This window comes from Leptodactylus fuscus, chromosome 11 (genome assembly GCF_031893055.1).
Source record: "Leptodactylus fuscus isolate aLepFus1 chromosome 11, aLepFus1.hap2, whole genome shotgun sequence".
NCBI classification, from domain to species: Eukaryota; Metazoa; Chordata; class Amphibia; order Anura; family Leptodactylidae; genus Leptodactylus; species Leptodactylus fuscus.
Window position 1 is genome coordinate 48,472,442 of NC_134275.1, and position 16,423 is coordinate 48,488,864.

At 44.6% G+C, this 16,423-nt stretch overlaps 1 protein-coding gene across 1 annotated transcript in view; it reads left to right on the plus strand.

The window, feature by feature from the left end:
• The first annotated feature begins 4,895 nt into the window (after positions 1-4,895).
• AXL (AXL receptor tyrosine kinase) overlaps positions 4,896-16,423 on the plus strand; it is a 46,070-nt gene continuing 34,542 nt past the window's right edge. The window contains exon 1 of the mRNA XM_075260088.1: positions 4,896-5,276. Within this exon, the coding sequence (XP_075116189.1) occupies positions 5,213-5,276 (64 nt within the window). The 5' untranslated portion in view covers positions 4,896-5,212. The remainder of the gene's footprint in view (positions 5,277-16,423) is intronic.

Below are 16,423 nucleotides of genomic sequence, written 5' to 3' on the forward strand. Positions count from 1 at the left end.
CTGGGACTATTTTCCAGTCTAATAGAGTTACTATTAGTTACTATTAGTTAGAGTTACTGGTATTGTTATTTATGGGGGGAGGGGTCGTCCTTATATTACTATTTTTTATTCGTTGTAATTAATACTAAAACCACAAACAGACCGTGAGCAGATGTGGCACAGAGTTTGGAAGAACATAACCATGTTGTTTTAATTCTGCGCTATCCCTTTCATTTACGATTGTTGAGGTCCATACGCTCTAGTCACATGACTGAGCCAAGTCTATGTCTTGTGTGAGATCTAGGAGAGAATAGAGCGTGCTCATGGCTGACGTCACGTCTATAGGCTCTGTCACACATAGACTGGTTTGTATGTGCCTTTGAATTGCCAATAGGCGGAGTCACACTGGGCTCCAGGTCTCAGGGGCCCCACAGGTAATTACATCTACAGGGTCACCATGGCTGGAGATCGGGGACCCCACAGGTAATTGCATCTACAGGGTCACCATGGCTGGAGATCGGGGACCCCACAGGTAATTGCATCTACAGGGTCACCATGGCTGGAGATCGGGGGTAATTGTATCTACAGGGTTACCATGGCTGGAGATCAGGGGCCCCACAGGTAATTGCATTACAGGGTCACCATGGCTGGAGATCGGGGGCCCCACAGGTAATTGCATCTACAGGGTCACCATGGCTGGAGACCAGGGACCCCACAGGTAATTGCATCTACAAGGTCACCATGGCTGGAGATGGGGGCTCCACAGGTAATTGCATCTACAGGGTCACCATGGCTGGAGATCTGGGGCCCCACAGGTAATTGCCAAAGTCCCCAAACATAATTTTGCTCATGCCCCCCCAAATGACAAGTCCGCCCCTGGGGGCCCCCTTTACGTTAGATCTGTTCACACCACCATTGACATTATTACACGTGGCACTGTCAATAACACAGAAGCAAATGGATGAAATCCAGCACAGGCGTGTGTAACTACAATACGTCCTGCAGAAAGCCATAAATTTTGCTCTTTTAAGCTGTTTTCCAGGACACCCCCCACTGCGGCCCATTGTCTGACCACAATAAATTACAGAATGGGTAGTAATGTGGTGTCTGACCCCAGTCATTGCCTTATCCCATCCCATGTGCATCCAGGAAAGCTGAGTCAGAAGAGCCTGGTGTGAACCACAGGCCGGCCACCCCTCTCCCCCCACCAAGACCGCCCCTCTGCCCCCACCCCGGCCTTTGTCTATTGTGCTCCCATCTCCATATTTCACCTGCGGGTCACACAGACAGGTTCTGCACATTTCACAGCTCTTTGACCCTGTTTCTCACCATTCCCTGAGGACATCTTCTACTTAAGACTAAATTTCCTCATCCTCACATGAGCATGGCCTGCAGGAAATCCAATGTCAGCTCATAATGTTCTGTGAAATCTAGGAAGGCTACAGGTGCAGGCACTATATTATCCTTATTGTGGAGCTTCTGTTCAAGAAGGGGCGTCATACAGGACCCCATTGTTGTAAGGTCAGGGGGACAGTAACATAGGAAGCAATGGAGGCGTTACATGTGCAAAATCTGTACCAGGGCACCCAAAATAATGTATTGTTTAGAGTAGGGGTCTCCTATGTATGGGAACCTAAGGCTCCTGGGCTTGGGTGCAATACTAGGCTCTGCACCACCTTACGTTATGCCCCTGGAAAGCAAGTTCCAAGCAAGTTACACAACATTTACATCTCCAACTATAGCATATGGCTAAATGTGTGTTTAGTTGCCCATACACCTTCAATAACTGTTGGTCAACCATCTGTTCCGCTCACTCCTCCATACACACGCACACTCAGATTGGTCGGGGCATGCATGTATTCTAACTGGGATGAGGAGTAGCTGCAGCAAGACAAATCCCCAACATCGTCTGTCAGGCAAGTCCCCGTTCTCCTACATCTTTCTGTCGTCCAGAATTAGGGGCACTGCTGACCTGTGTCCTGCACAACCTCTTTAATGAACTTTGAGGAAAGATTTGGATTCCAGTAGAGTTTTTCCTTGAAATTGAGGCTAAATATCTAAAGACATATTATCCGTCTCCTTGGGTGACTTTCATTGATCCCGAGCAGGTTCTGAGGTCCTTGTGTCTGTCAGCAAAGTCTTGTTAAGTGAGTCCCGGACATCGGAGGTCCTTAAATCCTCAGTGCACCACCCATGATGTCCCGAGTCCATTAGGATATCGAGTAACTAAGAGGTCTGGCCCTTCACCACCAGGACACAGACGGCTCTGCACCTCCAGGGATGGGATCAAAGGTTCTTTACTGCCTTAGGCATCATTCACACCCCTTGTTATAGGGTTAATTGTGTTGCTCTAACCTTCCAGGTCAATAGGTCAAGCCCTTTAAGTGAGAGGACCAGCCCAAAAACAGACAAGCCCAGTGTCAGGTTTACCATCCTTGAATGGCATTTGCAAGGACTAGACATGAGCCATCTAGCTTGTTACAAAGTCTTCAAAAAGTTCTGGTCCAACTGAACCTTAAATTTTGGGGGTTTGCCAACACAACCAATTACAATTATACACTGGGGTCTCTTCAGATCTCAAAGTATTATAAGTGAAGCCCCAAGGGGAAGGGTCTTCCTGGTCCTCTACTGTTGCCTTCTGATGCCATCGCAGCCCCCCAGGGAACCACTGAGGCCTGTGATTGAGCTTCGGTGGTCACGTGGGTCACACCAACGTCATGAACCTTGTGTTAAAGTTCCATTGTGTTGGCGCAGTGCGTGACCACTGAGATCCACTCACAGACCTCAATGTCCCGAAGCCCATGAGGGCATTCAGGAGGCCAAAAACAAGTTTTGCTCCTCACTAACAAGGACAATGAAGTTCTACCTGGTGCATGACAATGCCCTTATGTGGCAGTATTGGTATTAGATGTAGGTATTTGGGGCCCCATCCTGAACTGGGGCCCCATCTCCGCTATGTAAGACAATGCATATACAGGAGGGCGTTCTACCCCACACTCTCTTTACTTCCAGCAGGGAGAATATTTTGGCTTGAGCAGCTTTAACCAATCAAACAAAATTTTTTTGGTATACTCCTTCTCAGGAAGAGGAAACAATTCCCTCCCGACTCCAAATCCATATCACTAGTCATGCGTCAAGGCTCTACAACTGGTCAGACGTTGTTCTACACTGTAGATACCTATAGGTGGTGCTAGAGACACTGTCTCTTCCTTTAGTGCAAAAATAAGATCACCAGAGCACAACACTATGGACATGTTCACACAGCAGTTTGTACATGCTGAAAAATTGAGCTGCAGTAATTAGAGACCAAGTTGTTCTGCTTCACCAAATTCTGCTGCAAAATCTACCACAAAATTTGTAAATGCCAAACCAGGCAGGCAGAATTTTTTTTTGACTCCCATTCAGTTCAATGGATATTATCAGGTGGAACCGACCTGTAGACCGAGTATAACACTTCATTTTTACCCTTATATGCCAAATGAACAGCTCGATCATTTTGTGGGATAATCCCTGGGCTCTATAGAGTGTCAGATAATCCCAGGGCCCTATGGAGCATCAAATAATCCCAGGGTCCCTATAGAGTGTCAGATAATCCCAGGGCCCTATAGATTTCAAATAATCCCAGGACCCTATAGAGCATTAGATAATCCCAAGGTCCTATAGAGCATCACATAATACCAGGGCCCTATAGAACATCAGATAATCCCAGGGCCCTATAGAGCATCAGATAATCCCAGGGTCCCTATAGAGTGTCAGATAATCCCAGGGCCCTATAGAGCATCAGATAATCCCAGGGTCCCTATAGAGAGTCAGATAATCCCAGGGCCCTATAGAGCATCAAATAATCCCAGGGTCCTATAGAGCGTCAAATAATCCCAGGGTCCCTATAGAGTGTCAGATAATCCCAGGGCCCGATAGAGCATCAGATAATCCCAGGGCCCTATAGAGCATCAGATAATCCCAGGGCCCTATAGAGCATCAGATAATCCCGGGCTCTATAGAGTGTCAAATAATCACAGGACCCTATAGAACATCAGATAATCCCAGGGCCCTATAGAACATCAGATAATCCCAGGGCCCTATAGAGCGTCAAATAATCCCAGGGCTCTATAGAGCATCAGATAATCCCAGGGCCCTATAAAGCATCAGATAATCCCAGGGCCCTATAGAGCATCAGATAATCAACGACCCTATAGAGATTTGTTACTGTATATTACTTGTATTCAGCATCTTTTTGCTATTCTGGTCTGATGGGAATGTTGTGCACGCGTCCCTAATCCATAGGTCAGGCAATGTTCCTTTATTTGGCTCCAGATACGTCCTTCTTGATGCCACCCTATGCCAAACACACACGACTGACTCTCTAGGGAGCCACAGGACCATAAAGTACAGAAACTGGAGGTTTGGACAAATGTGAATGAACGGTAAATTTTTTAAAAAAATTCTATGAAATATTATAATCTGATATCTGGACCTACAAATACAATTATGTAAGGAATTTTCAGGCAGTAAATCATTTTTTGGCTGCCTCCGCCTGATGTTATGTTACGTTGGACAAGTCACTATAAGGCATTCACTTATTATTTAGGTATCTTGCTTCCATAGCACAGATCTCAGTCCTTGTGCTTAGTGGGGCCCTCGGTCTACAAGGGCCAATATACCTGGGTATGTTTTTGGAAGAAGCTGGAGGACTCCTGAGCCCTTGGATGTCAGACATTAGAGCGGTGCACTGCGCCCCTGGGATCCCCTCCCTCCTCTTGTGAGTAGTTTGAGCTCCTGCTAAGGAATGTTCCCCCTCTGCTATTGTACAAGTCTTAGTGGGTGTGTGAGTCACCAATGGAGGGGCAGAGACAATCCTTCCCTCTCCTCGCCCGCCCCATGTAACATAATTCACTTCCCAGCTCGCTCTCCTCATCCTCTCTCTGCACTTTGTGTCTCTTTCAGGAAAGTTAACTTTGCAAAGTTTTTTATTTTCTATTTTTGAGCTTTATTTATAGGCTGGGACCTGCAGATTGTGGATATTTATTCGCCTTATTTCGGGTGTTGGACCTGCTTCGTTCCTCTGACAGTTCACCGCCTGCCATTGTTTTGGAAAATAAGTGACAGCCGGGACTTTGGATATTTTCGACCTGGTAGAAGTTCCTCAAGGTTGGACTCTTTGGCTCAGATGTGGAGTTAACATCTTGTGGGGTCGCCTGGGATTTTGGAGGGGCTACGTCTTGTCATCTTCAGCATGAAACTGATGTCAGGGGTGCTGGTTCTCCTGGGAACATTGGGAGTCGTATTAGCACAGAATGGTGAGTACAGACCCGTCTATTGTCTGCTGATTATCTGAGAAACAATGGGAAGAATGTGTTGTCTGAGGGCGAGACAGACAGGGGAGACCTCCTCCTAAGAAGGAACTCACCTCATCCCAAAATACACATAGCAGGACCTCTCACCTCCTCCTCCTCCTAAATCATAGAAACCAGGACAATGGACTCTATCAGGGATTCATTACAAATAGGTGAAATTCCAAACAAGACTACAGGACATTGAACTCTTCCTAATACTCAGACACAAGTATGAGCGCATAGACCAGGTGCGGACCTTCCAAAACAAGCCAAGACACCCAGCCCCCTCCACCTTATAACATAAAGACATACCTTACCCAACCTCTAACCATAACCACTTAGAGTTGATGTTTAGGTCAATGGTCCACGTCCTAAGGAGGGAGATATACAGACAGATGTTCCACCAACACTTGTAGTCCTTGAGACATCTCCCACCAACAGATCCCCTACAGCTAGTACAACAGGTGTAGGGTCACCTCGGTAGGTCATGTATGGCCATCAGGACGGAGATGTATCATCTCCTTGTAATATACTGGACAGCCAAGGTTGTTCTCCTTGAGTTTGAGACTTTTCAGCTCTTTCAAATAGACTCAGAATGTCCTGAAGAAGAGCTTGTCCTATAACTCAGCGTTATATTGAGATATATACAGGTGTATACATTAAGGGGATGGGTCAGGGTGACAGGTCATCTCAAAGGAACATCTTCTATAAATAGAGTTCCTCAGAAGATTTCTTTAGGACGTTTTGGAGTTCTTGGCTTTTTGGGTTATTCTGAAGGAAGTTTGTAAAACATTTATGGAGATTTTGGTTTATAGGGTTCTGTCACAGAGAGGCTTGTCCACATATTACAGGTGATTATGGGTACAGCTTCAGGTGGCACCATTTTCACTTGCAGTGATGTAGTCAGTCCCAGCGGGGCCATATATTATTCTGATCTCACATAGACACTGGGGGCAGTAATAGGAATCCATCGTCAATCAAGGATGGAGGAGAAGCCCAAACAAGTGGAAGGAGAATGTACAAACTCCATGCCCATGGTGCCCTGGTCCCAGTGCCCACTACTGAGTCCTCATGTACAAGCTTTTTAGCAAATGCTCAACCACTATGTGAAGTTGTCCATGCACATTATATACATATTAGGGTGTCCCGACTGTCCTTCCAGCACCAGTGCAACTATATATATATATCCTTTTCACCTGCAATAGTGCTCTGCCTTCATCTTGTTCCTACTCCGGTTTTTGCACCCATGAGCCCAATCCTAGCATTGTAATAACCTGAAATTGTATGCAAATGAGGGCGATCATCTAATGTGTACGGGTATGTATCTGATGTTTGATCGGCTTACATAGGGTAAGAAAAGTTGGACATGTTGAATTTGAACATGACTGATCCTTTTCTGTAAATTGGTTGTACCCAATTATAATAAATCACTGCCAAGATGGGACAAACTGGCTGTAAGGTCCGACCACCGAGTTCATCTATGGTCGCCTTCGTAGATGTTACGGAAACAGTTTAAAGCGGCGTCACTCATCTGTTTCCTTAAGTGTCGCTCTAGACTGCAGAGATTTGCTGAGATGGAAAAAAGTCTTCAGAACACATGCACACTTGGCCGAGCTGAGTATGCACATGTATGGGGAATAGCTATTGACCTTAGAAGCTCTGGGGCAGATTTACAAATCCTGACACCATAAACTTGGTAAACCTGGTGCTATACCCCGGTCTGTCCATTCTAAGCTGCTATCATTTGGCTGGCACTTATTGTTGCATCCTAAGTCCCACCGTCCAACCGGGGGGTTGGTGCAAATTAAGGCAGAATTGGCTCAATTTGTTTAGTAAACTGTTACATTGTGTCTTCAAGGTCTGCTGAATCCGTCTTTATGGTACGTTTAATGGATTCATTGTAACATTGTAACGGAGCATTCTTTCATGGATGGGGGGGCTGTGACCCTGGAAAGTATCTTCTGAACTGGGAATATTTAGTCTTTTTTGCATATTTTGTATGTTTTTGCAGTCGCCGGTCCCTGTTTTCAGCGCTCCAGTCTTTGCTGCACCTTACACGCCACTTGGGCCGAGTCCAAAGAGAATAAAGACATTTCTGTGTTGGCCTTTGCCAGGATTTTAGTATAATAAAAAGTTACCCCTAGTTACCCGTCAACACTTGGCTCTGATTGATCTTTTGTAATAAAATAATAGAAGCCGCGCACAAGTCAGCAGCGAGCAGAATCCTCATCACACGGCTCAATGTCACCCAACCAGTTTGTGCCCGGGATCAGTTTCACGTAGATTTGATCATTCACAGAATCTGCAGATTTCATTGATGTTTGTCCAATGAATACAGGCTTTGCTTTCCTAAACTCAGGACTCGCAGAGACTTGGCCTCTGTCTCTGTGCAATTCTGCAGGTTTGTTGCATAGAATTTTCCATTTCAAGTCTAAGTCTGGAGGCCTGAAGGGGACATTGCTGTAGGCGCCCAGTCATTAATGGGGGTGAAGACCCCACAGATCAGGTCAATGTACTGTATGATCATGGCCAGCCATAGGCTACAGGCATCACTATGTCATCCTCAAGTCTTGGGTCATCTCGTACACTTGTCTGTGCCCCAAATACAGACAGGAATGGAAGCTGCTCCATAATCTGTGGCCCAGACACTCATCAGCCGTGTGAATAGGGCCTTAGGGCTTTAATCTGTGCATTTTTACAGGGCGCGTTACCCATCACTGCAGATATATGCGCCAGTAGGTATTGGGGGGGGGGGGGGGGCAGTGCCTAAGGTGGTGTCATGAAGGGCTGCAATACTTACAGAATATAACCAACCCTATCTCATTACTACAAGCATAGTGAAGCCGGTTATTACAGTCTATAGACTACTTATACACTGACTGACCCGAGATTTACAGGAGTTTACTGCAATTCTGCCACAAATTGCCATAATTGCCTCACTCTTTTCCAAAAAGCTACGCCCATTTAAACTAAGCCCCACCACTTATCAAGAAACGTGTCTAAAAACACTAAAAAGATTTTTGTCTACTCCCTCCCCCGCCCATCCGATTTCTAGTAATTCCAGTGTCTTTGCAGAGGAAAGTAGGAATGGTGACAATATATAGCAGAACATACAGCGGCCTCCGGGGAAGAGGGTGCTATAGGTGACCAGGTGTACTATAGAGGGTGCTATAGGTGACCCGGTGTGCTATAGAAGTTGCTATAAATGACCAGGTGTACTATAGAGGGTGCTATAGGTGACCAGGTGTGCTATAGGTGACCAGGTGTGCTATAGAGGGTGCTATAGGTGACCAGGTGTGCTATAGAAGTTGCTATAGATGACCAGGTGTACTATAGAGGGTGCTATAGGTGACCAGGTGTGCTATAGAAGTTGCTATAGATGACAAGTTGTACTATAGAGGGTGCTATAGATGACCAGGTGTACTATAGAGAGTGCTATAGGTGACCAGGTGTGCTATAGAAGTTGCTATAGATGACCAGTTGTACTATAGAGGGTGCTATAGATGACCAGGTGTACTATAAAGGGTGCTATAGAGGGTGCTATAGGTGACCAGGTCTACTTTCTAGGGTATTATAGGTGACCAGGTGTACTATAGAGGGTGCTATAGGTGACCAGGTGCAGTGTAGAGGGTGCTGTAGGTAACTAGGTGCATTATAAAGGGTGCTATAGCTGACCAGGTGTGCTATAGAAGTTGCTATAAATGACCAGGTGTGCTATAGGTGACCAGTTGTGCCACAGAGGGTGCTATAGGTGACCACGTGTACTATAGAGGGTGCTATAGGTGACCAGGTGTACTATAAAGCGTGCTATAGAGGGTGCTATAGGTGACCTGGTCTACTTTCCAGGGTATTGTAGGTGACCAGATGTACTATAGAGGGTGCTATAGGTGACCTGGCATCCAAAGCTTCTGGCCACCACAGTTATTACTAAGCCATTATAGGTGACAGCTCTTACAGTATATAGAGTTATTATATGGTTCCTGTATGTTAGTATTATGTGAGCACTGTATGGTGGGGGTTCTAATGTGCTATTACTATGTGATTTACATTATTTCAGCAGTGCAGGCTGTTATATAGACATTATATAGCACTATATATATAAGCAGTGGTCTGGCAGTATTATGTGCTCATCTCACTGTATGGTGCGGTCATATTGGAGGATTGTATGACTTACATTACTGGTTATGGCTTATTATTGACTTGAGTTATTTAATACTTTAGGATTTATGTTTTGACCCCTTGGACCTTGGAGTACAACGTATAATGGAGTACAATGTGTGCGGTATTATTGAGGGTTTGCAGGTGTATTTGTAGGGTTTGTCATCATTCCCTGTAATATCTCCCCTACGTGTCCCTTTGTCTCTTCCCCCGCTCGTCTATTGTCCTGAGTCTCCCGGACACAGAATTGTCTCTGTTTTGTCTGTTTTGCTGTATTTCTTCCTTATAGTTTTGGGGGGTGACGGCTGACACCACCATCAGTACTCCAAGACACAAGTGGACACATTTAGCCTAAAGTTGGTTTTCGGGGCTGCTGCTTCCTTTAAGAGACCTTTTCAACTTGCACCAAATGTCGTTTCTCAAGATTCTTTCTCATTTCTCTCTTTAAGTGGATTTCACAGAAGAATTTTAAGTGAGTTTTTATGGTGGACGCCGTGGTCAGAGCTCGAGCTTTTCCTACTGAGCTGCAAATCCTCCACATTAAGATTTGTGTGTTTTTCACCGACCATCCCATTGTCAGGGTAGTTGGCGCATCGTGTTTGCACCTTGATATGACAGATCTACAGTCGCGGCTCCCATGGATTAGATGTAAAGAGAACCTGTCACCAGGTGTGAGGGATCCAAGACCTTATTCCATCTGATCGGCACCATCACCAGGTGTGAGGAATCCAAGACCTTATTCCATCTGATCGGCGCCATCACCAGGTGTGAAGGACCTGTTGCTGCAGAGACCTATCTCCCATCTCAGGAGGTTTGTCCTACAGGAGCAGATGGCGTGGCTTTGGTCTATCGAAGGTCTTTAGAGAAGGTTGGGTAGATTGACCACGTTCCTGACTTTTGACTCACGTAGTAAAATTGGTGTTTGACAGGATGTGAATAACTTCCTAAATCTGTTATAAACTGGAGACAATGAGAGTATTGTAGGCCAGAAATCACATCAAATGCCCGGCAAACGAAAGGAGCGCTGCCTGCCAGAGGTCTCAATGACTCAGAACCACCATGGAAATACTCGGGATGTTTTAGACTTTTTTGTGAAGGTGGCCAAACACCTCCAATAACCCTCCATCAGGCGCTCATTCTGCTCACAGCTATTCCTTTCAACCTGTTCATACACATGCACACCTGGTTTAGCCCAGCATGCATGTCTTCTTAATATGGACGACTTAATAAGATACTTGCCCCTTCCTTTTTCCCCTCGTCTGCCAAATGAAACTCAGATGGGGTCTTCATTTTTTGAGTATGACCTCAGTCTAAAGCACCATAGACACAAAAAAATTGCCAGGGTATTATGGCTGGCCATACACATGAGATATTTATCTTAAGACCTGTGGCAGATCTACCTAAATTCAGTTAAATCTGCAGAGAATCTGAATCTGTGATGGTCATAAATATACAAGTAACCTCAGATACTACTAAGATAAGCCAGATCTGCCAATGATCTGCAGATAAATATCTGATGTGTATGGTTGGGTTAAGTCTGATGATGATTTCTGTGATGTGGATCGGGCTATGGATTGTGTCACATGTCCAGGCACACAGGGTGCAATACTAAATCATACTGAAGGGGGCGCCGATAATGATCTAAAGATGCCCATAGACATTAGATTTTAGACTGCTATTGTTCACCGATTGTAACAGTCAACTGTATGGACAAACACATCATAATATGTTGGGAGGGGATTCTGAGGACGGGCAGATGTCTCACAGACCCCAGCTCTGGACACCACTGTCCACCAGGATGGACTCATTGATGTCTCACAGACATCCCGCTCATGGACACCACTGTCCACCAGGATGGTCTCATTGATGTCTCACAGACCCTCCCATTCTGGACACCACTGTCCACCAGGATGGTCTCATTGATGTCTCACAGACCCCCCCTCGCTCTGGACACCACTGTCCACCAGAACAATCTCATTGATGTCTCACAGACCCCCCACTCTGGACACCACTGTCCACCAGGATGGTCTCATTGATGTCTCACAGACCCCCCGCTCTGGACACCACTGTCCACCAGGATGGTCTCATTGATGTCTCACAGACCCCCCACTCTGGACACCACTGTCCACCAGAACAATCTCATTGATGTTGCACAGACCCCCCACTCTGGACACCACTATCCACCATGATGTTCTCATAGATGTCTTCTCTGCTTGATGCAGTTTGTTCTTCCATCTTTCACCCGCTCAGGCAGCATCTCATGAACTTTAGTCTTTTGTTTCTTGTAGAATCCTTCGCTGCCATGTACGTGAATCATTCTCGGCATCATCTGGTTCTCCAGGCTGCGATTAGTCAGAGGCCTCTTGGTTTAGGGGATCTCCGACTGATCTGGAGCAGCCGGCCTTCTACCTTATTAGGGTACATCACATTCCTCCGGATTACTCCATTGTTGTACAAATTTTTCGCTTTCTCCTTGTTGTTTTTGGAGTGTGCAGAGATACGGAGAGAACTTGTACTTGAGCAGATCGCATGGAAAATCTCGTGTCTTATAATAGAAGGTGCTTGTGTTTACCGAGTAGATGAGAAGAAGAATGTGAGATCTCCCAGAAGATAGTTGGGAATGTGGAAGGCTTATTTTGTCATTTAAAGGGGCTCTCCTAAGGGTCACATGATTGAGTATACAGCATGTGCTTGTGGTTTAGTATCTGTATATACATTGTGTCCCTGCTATAACAGAATTCACCTCTCACCTGCGGTGACTTCCCGGAGCCGGCGATGGGCTTGTGTTTATATACAGCAGCCAATCAGAGGAGGCAGAGCTGCAGGGGGAGGGAGAAAGCAGCAGTGGGTGTGTCTCAGACTCCCTGTAGGACCCGCCCATGGGGCACTTGTGAGCTCATTTGCATACATAATTGTTCTCTGTCATTCTGACTTTTTTTCCATCCATGCTGGATTGTCAGTTCTTGTGTTTAGGCTTCCGGCCCAAGTATCTGTCAGACGCCATGTAAAGTCAATAATCTCTCGTAAATTCAGATTATTCTATGCGGCCACACTCCGTCTACATCAGCGCAATAATTACTGACAGATTGTTGTTTTACTGACATAAGTGAAGCCGCACATGTGCTCGCGAAATGTTACAAAGTTGTTGATTTGCCGGTAATTTGGGGTAATTAAAATGTTCTGATCTGATATTACTGCTCGCGTCTCTCACACTCAGAGCTCGGCAAACAAGGTTACACAATCCGATGGTCAGGAGTCTCCTATAGGACAGCCGGCGCCACAGGCTGACACCAGGGCAATGGTATCCCAAAATGTATACTGACCGAGGTCTTAAAATATCAATTGTGAGTTTGCTGTCACATCATAATGTGTGGGGTCATTAAAGGGGCATTATAGTGTGTGGGGACATTAAAGGGGCATTATACTGTGTGGGTACATTAAAGGGGCATTATACTGTGTGGGGACATTAAAGGGGCATTATACTGTGTGGGGATATTAAAGGGGCATTATAGTGTGTGGGGACATTGAAGGGGCATTATAATGTGTGGGGAGATTAAAGGGGCATTATAGTGTGTGGGGGCATTAAGGGGCATCATACTGTACACGCAGGAACTAAGGGGGACTTATACTTGTAGAAGACACTAAGAGGGCATCATACTTTATATTATCTTTATTAGTTTATACGTATAGGTATGATACAGCTGATATGTATATATATATATATGATATGGATTTATATGTATAGGTATTATACGGATTATATGTATAGGTATTATACGGATTATATGTATAGGTATTATATGGATGATATGTATAGGTATGGTATAGATGATATGTATAGGTATGATATAGATGATATGTATAGGTATTATATGGATGATATGTATAGGTATGATATAGATGATATGTATAGGTATGATATGGATGATATGTATAGGTATTATATGGATGATATGTATAGGTATTATATGGATGATATGTATAGGTATTATATGGATGATATGTATAGGTATTATATGGATGATATGTATAGGTATTATATGGATGATATGTATAGGTATGATATGGATGATATGTATAGGTATGATATGGATGATATGTATAGGTATGATATGGATGATATGTATAGGTATGATATGGATGATATATATAGGTATGTTATGGATGATATGTATAGGTATTATATAGACGATATGTATAGGTATTATATGGATGATATGTATAGGTATTATATGGATGATATGTATAGGTATGATATGGATGATATGTATAGGTATGATATGGATGATATGTATAGGTATGATATGGATGATATGTATAGGTATTATATGGACGATATGTATTGGTATGATATGGATGATATGTATAGGGATGATATGTATAGGTATTATATAGCTGATATGTATGGATATTATATGGATGATATATATATAGGTAATTTATCATATAGCTGAGTACGGTCCTTTTATCTGACAGACGTTTTCACACAGGTAATGCAGGTGAATATGTGAGCGCTCACCTACATGACTCACTTCTAGTGAGATAGTAAATGATTGTGACCGTGTTCCCGCACATTATTGCACGGTGATCGCACTCAGGGATATTCTGGCAATGCAGCGCAGGCCGTTGTCAATGTCTTTAAGATTCCTTCACATGCATCGTGTGAACCAGGGAGAACTGAGCTCTAGTTAATATGGACAAACGTTCCCGAGGTCCGGAGGTCACTTTCTTGGAATGTTTTGGACTCTACAGAGGAATTTTCCACTTGTGCCATAGAAAGCGAACAAGGATCAAAATGCAAAATTACTCCTCGAAAATGGGAGGATTGTGTCAGAAAGCAGATGTGTAATGGGGTGGTCTATATATGCATGAAGTCTATAGACGGTATATTGTATGTGTATGTATGGAACAGTCTGTATATGCATCAAATGTATAGATTGTATAATGTGTATAAGTCGTGTGCACCCTCGGTGGGGCCATGCACTTGCACTTGCACTGAAATCTCGTAGTAATTTTATATGATCTGATGCTGATTTATCCAGACCTGACCCTCCAATGCTGTGCACTACTCCCTCACTTTATGACATTGCTGCAAAAATTCCACAAATTGGACAAACAATCCCCCTGAAAGTTCTTTATACAGCTGCTAAAAAGTCAGCTGACTCCTAAAGTCATTGTTCTATCCCTCATAGTCAAATTTCATGTCTACATTAAAGGGGTTGTCCAATTGGCCTTCTGTAAGTGAGTAACCTCTGGCGATCAGTTATATTAAGGTACCTGATTCTCTTACAGTGACCACTACAGGAGAAAAGTGGTATTACATGGCGGACAATGTAATGAAGCTTGTGCTGAGTCCTCCACTGTGGAATTGCTCTTAGTGGTTGTCTGTTCTGGTATGATTGGTGAGACCAGTGGATGATTTCTTTTGTCTGAAGGCCTCACAACTCTCCATCCATGGCAGACATTGGGTCGGGCATGTTGGATTTCAGTGCGCCCAGTCTTTTTGTTATACTGGTGTCGCTCCCACTATGGAAAGCACATGTAGGCTTGGCCAAACCATGTCTATAGGGCATCAGGAGAGTGTTCAGACTACAGCAGTCTAATAAGTAGGCCCCACTTTAGTATCATCTTTCTACAGGATTCACCATCATGGCCGATAGCAATGTATGTGGTCTGTGTGTGGCGGTATAATAGCTGGCTTGTCTCCAATGTTTGCTTAAACTCAGTGCACATGAAGGCCCCGGCACCATCAATCTTACACGGCCACTGCAATGTCTGAAAGCTTCTCCTATATCTGTATATCTCAGACCCATCAATGGTAATGATAAGACATGACTACCAACAATGGCCGCTCTGTTCTATGAGTGTATATGTGTGTAATACATTGATATCCATCACAATGCACTGATAACAATGAGCCCTGATATTACTCACCCTCCTCCATGTCAGGCCGCCCCTACATTTACCCCATACCCGTAAGTGGACGTGGGACTTTCTCTAATGACTATTGCCCCACGTGTCACAATGGATGAAACAATACGTTACGTTGCACATAACAATACGGTATCTGTCTATTCTGTGGCCTTGCAGCTACTAGTCCTGGACAATGCCAGCGCAGTGATGATGGTGAGTCAGTCGGTCGCTGGCAAGAAACACTCGGCTGCTGCATGAGGAAGGTCATTCATCATTGAGAGGAAAAGAAAGTTTTCACCAAAGTGAATTATCGGTCAGAGCTCGGCCTTTCATGAGCGAGTTTGCCGAGGACAATGACATCTTTATAGATAAGATCTGCACAACAACATCTCTCTCCAGTGTGCGGTTTAGCCAAGTTTTGGGGCACAAGTCGTATAGTTGACAAAGGCTTTCATTACTAACCTTCTGTCAATCCATAGGAATGGGATTCCCACCATTATTGAATGTCACATAGACGTATATGACATAGACTTATACGCGCCGCCCTGCAACCTTAACTAGAAGAGAAACTACACAGATACCTACAGTTCCAAGTAGTCAAAACCATCAATGTTACACCTTGGAAAACCTGTCTGTTTTAGCCAATCCTTTTAAGTTAGGAGAGCAATCAAAGAGAAGCTTGTTACAAAGTGTCCCGCATTAGACCTCCAGCGAGCAGCAAGAACGCGTGAAATCGATAGCTAAAGATCAATTACCCCCCCAGCAGCGCCATCACAGGGAGAGCGTTGTATTACATGTTCCTCGTTTAAAGAGGACCTTTTACTAGCTCTGGTTCTTTGTAGCCTTTATTAGCCCCTGCTCCACTGATTCCGGCACAGTTGTAATTTTTTCTGTAGCCCCCAGTATTCCTGAGCAATCAGTGCTGTGGGTTTTGGTGCCTGATGTGTCAACTAGACTCCCTAATGTCCAGTGGGTGGTGTCAGGCAGGAGCAGGTAAGGGGCGTGATACTGAGCTCTGGCATGTATGCCTCTGATTGGCA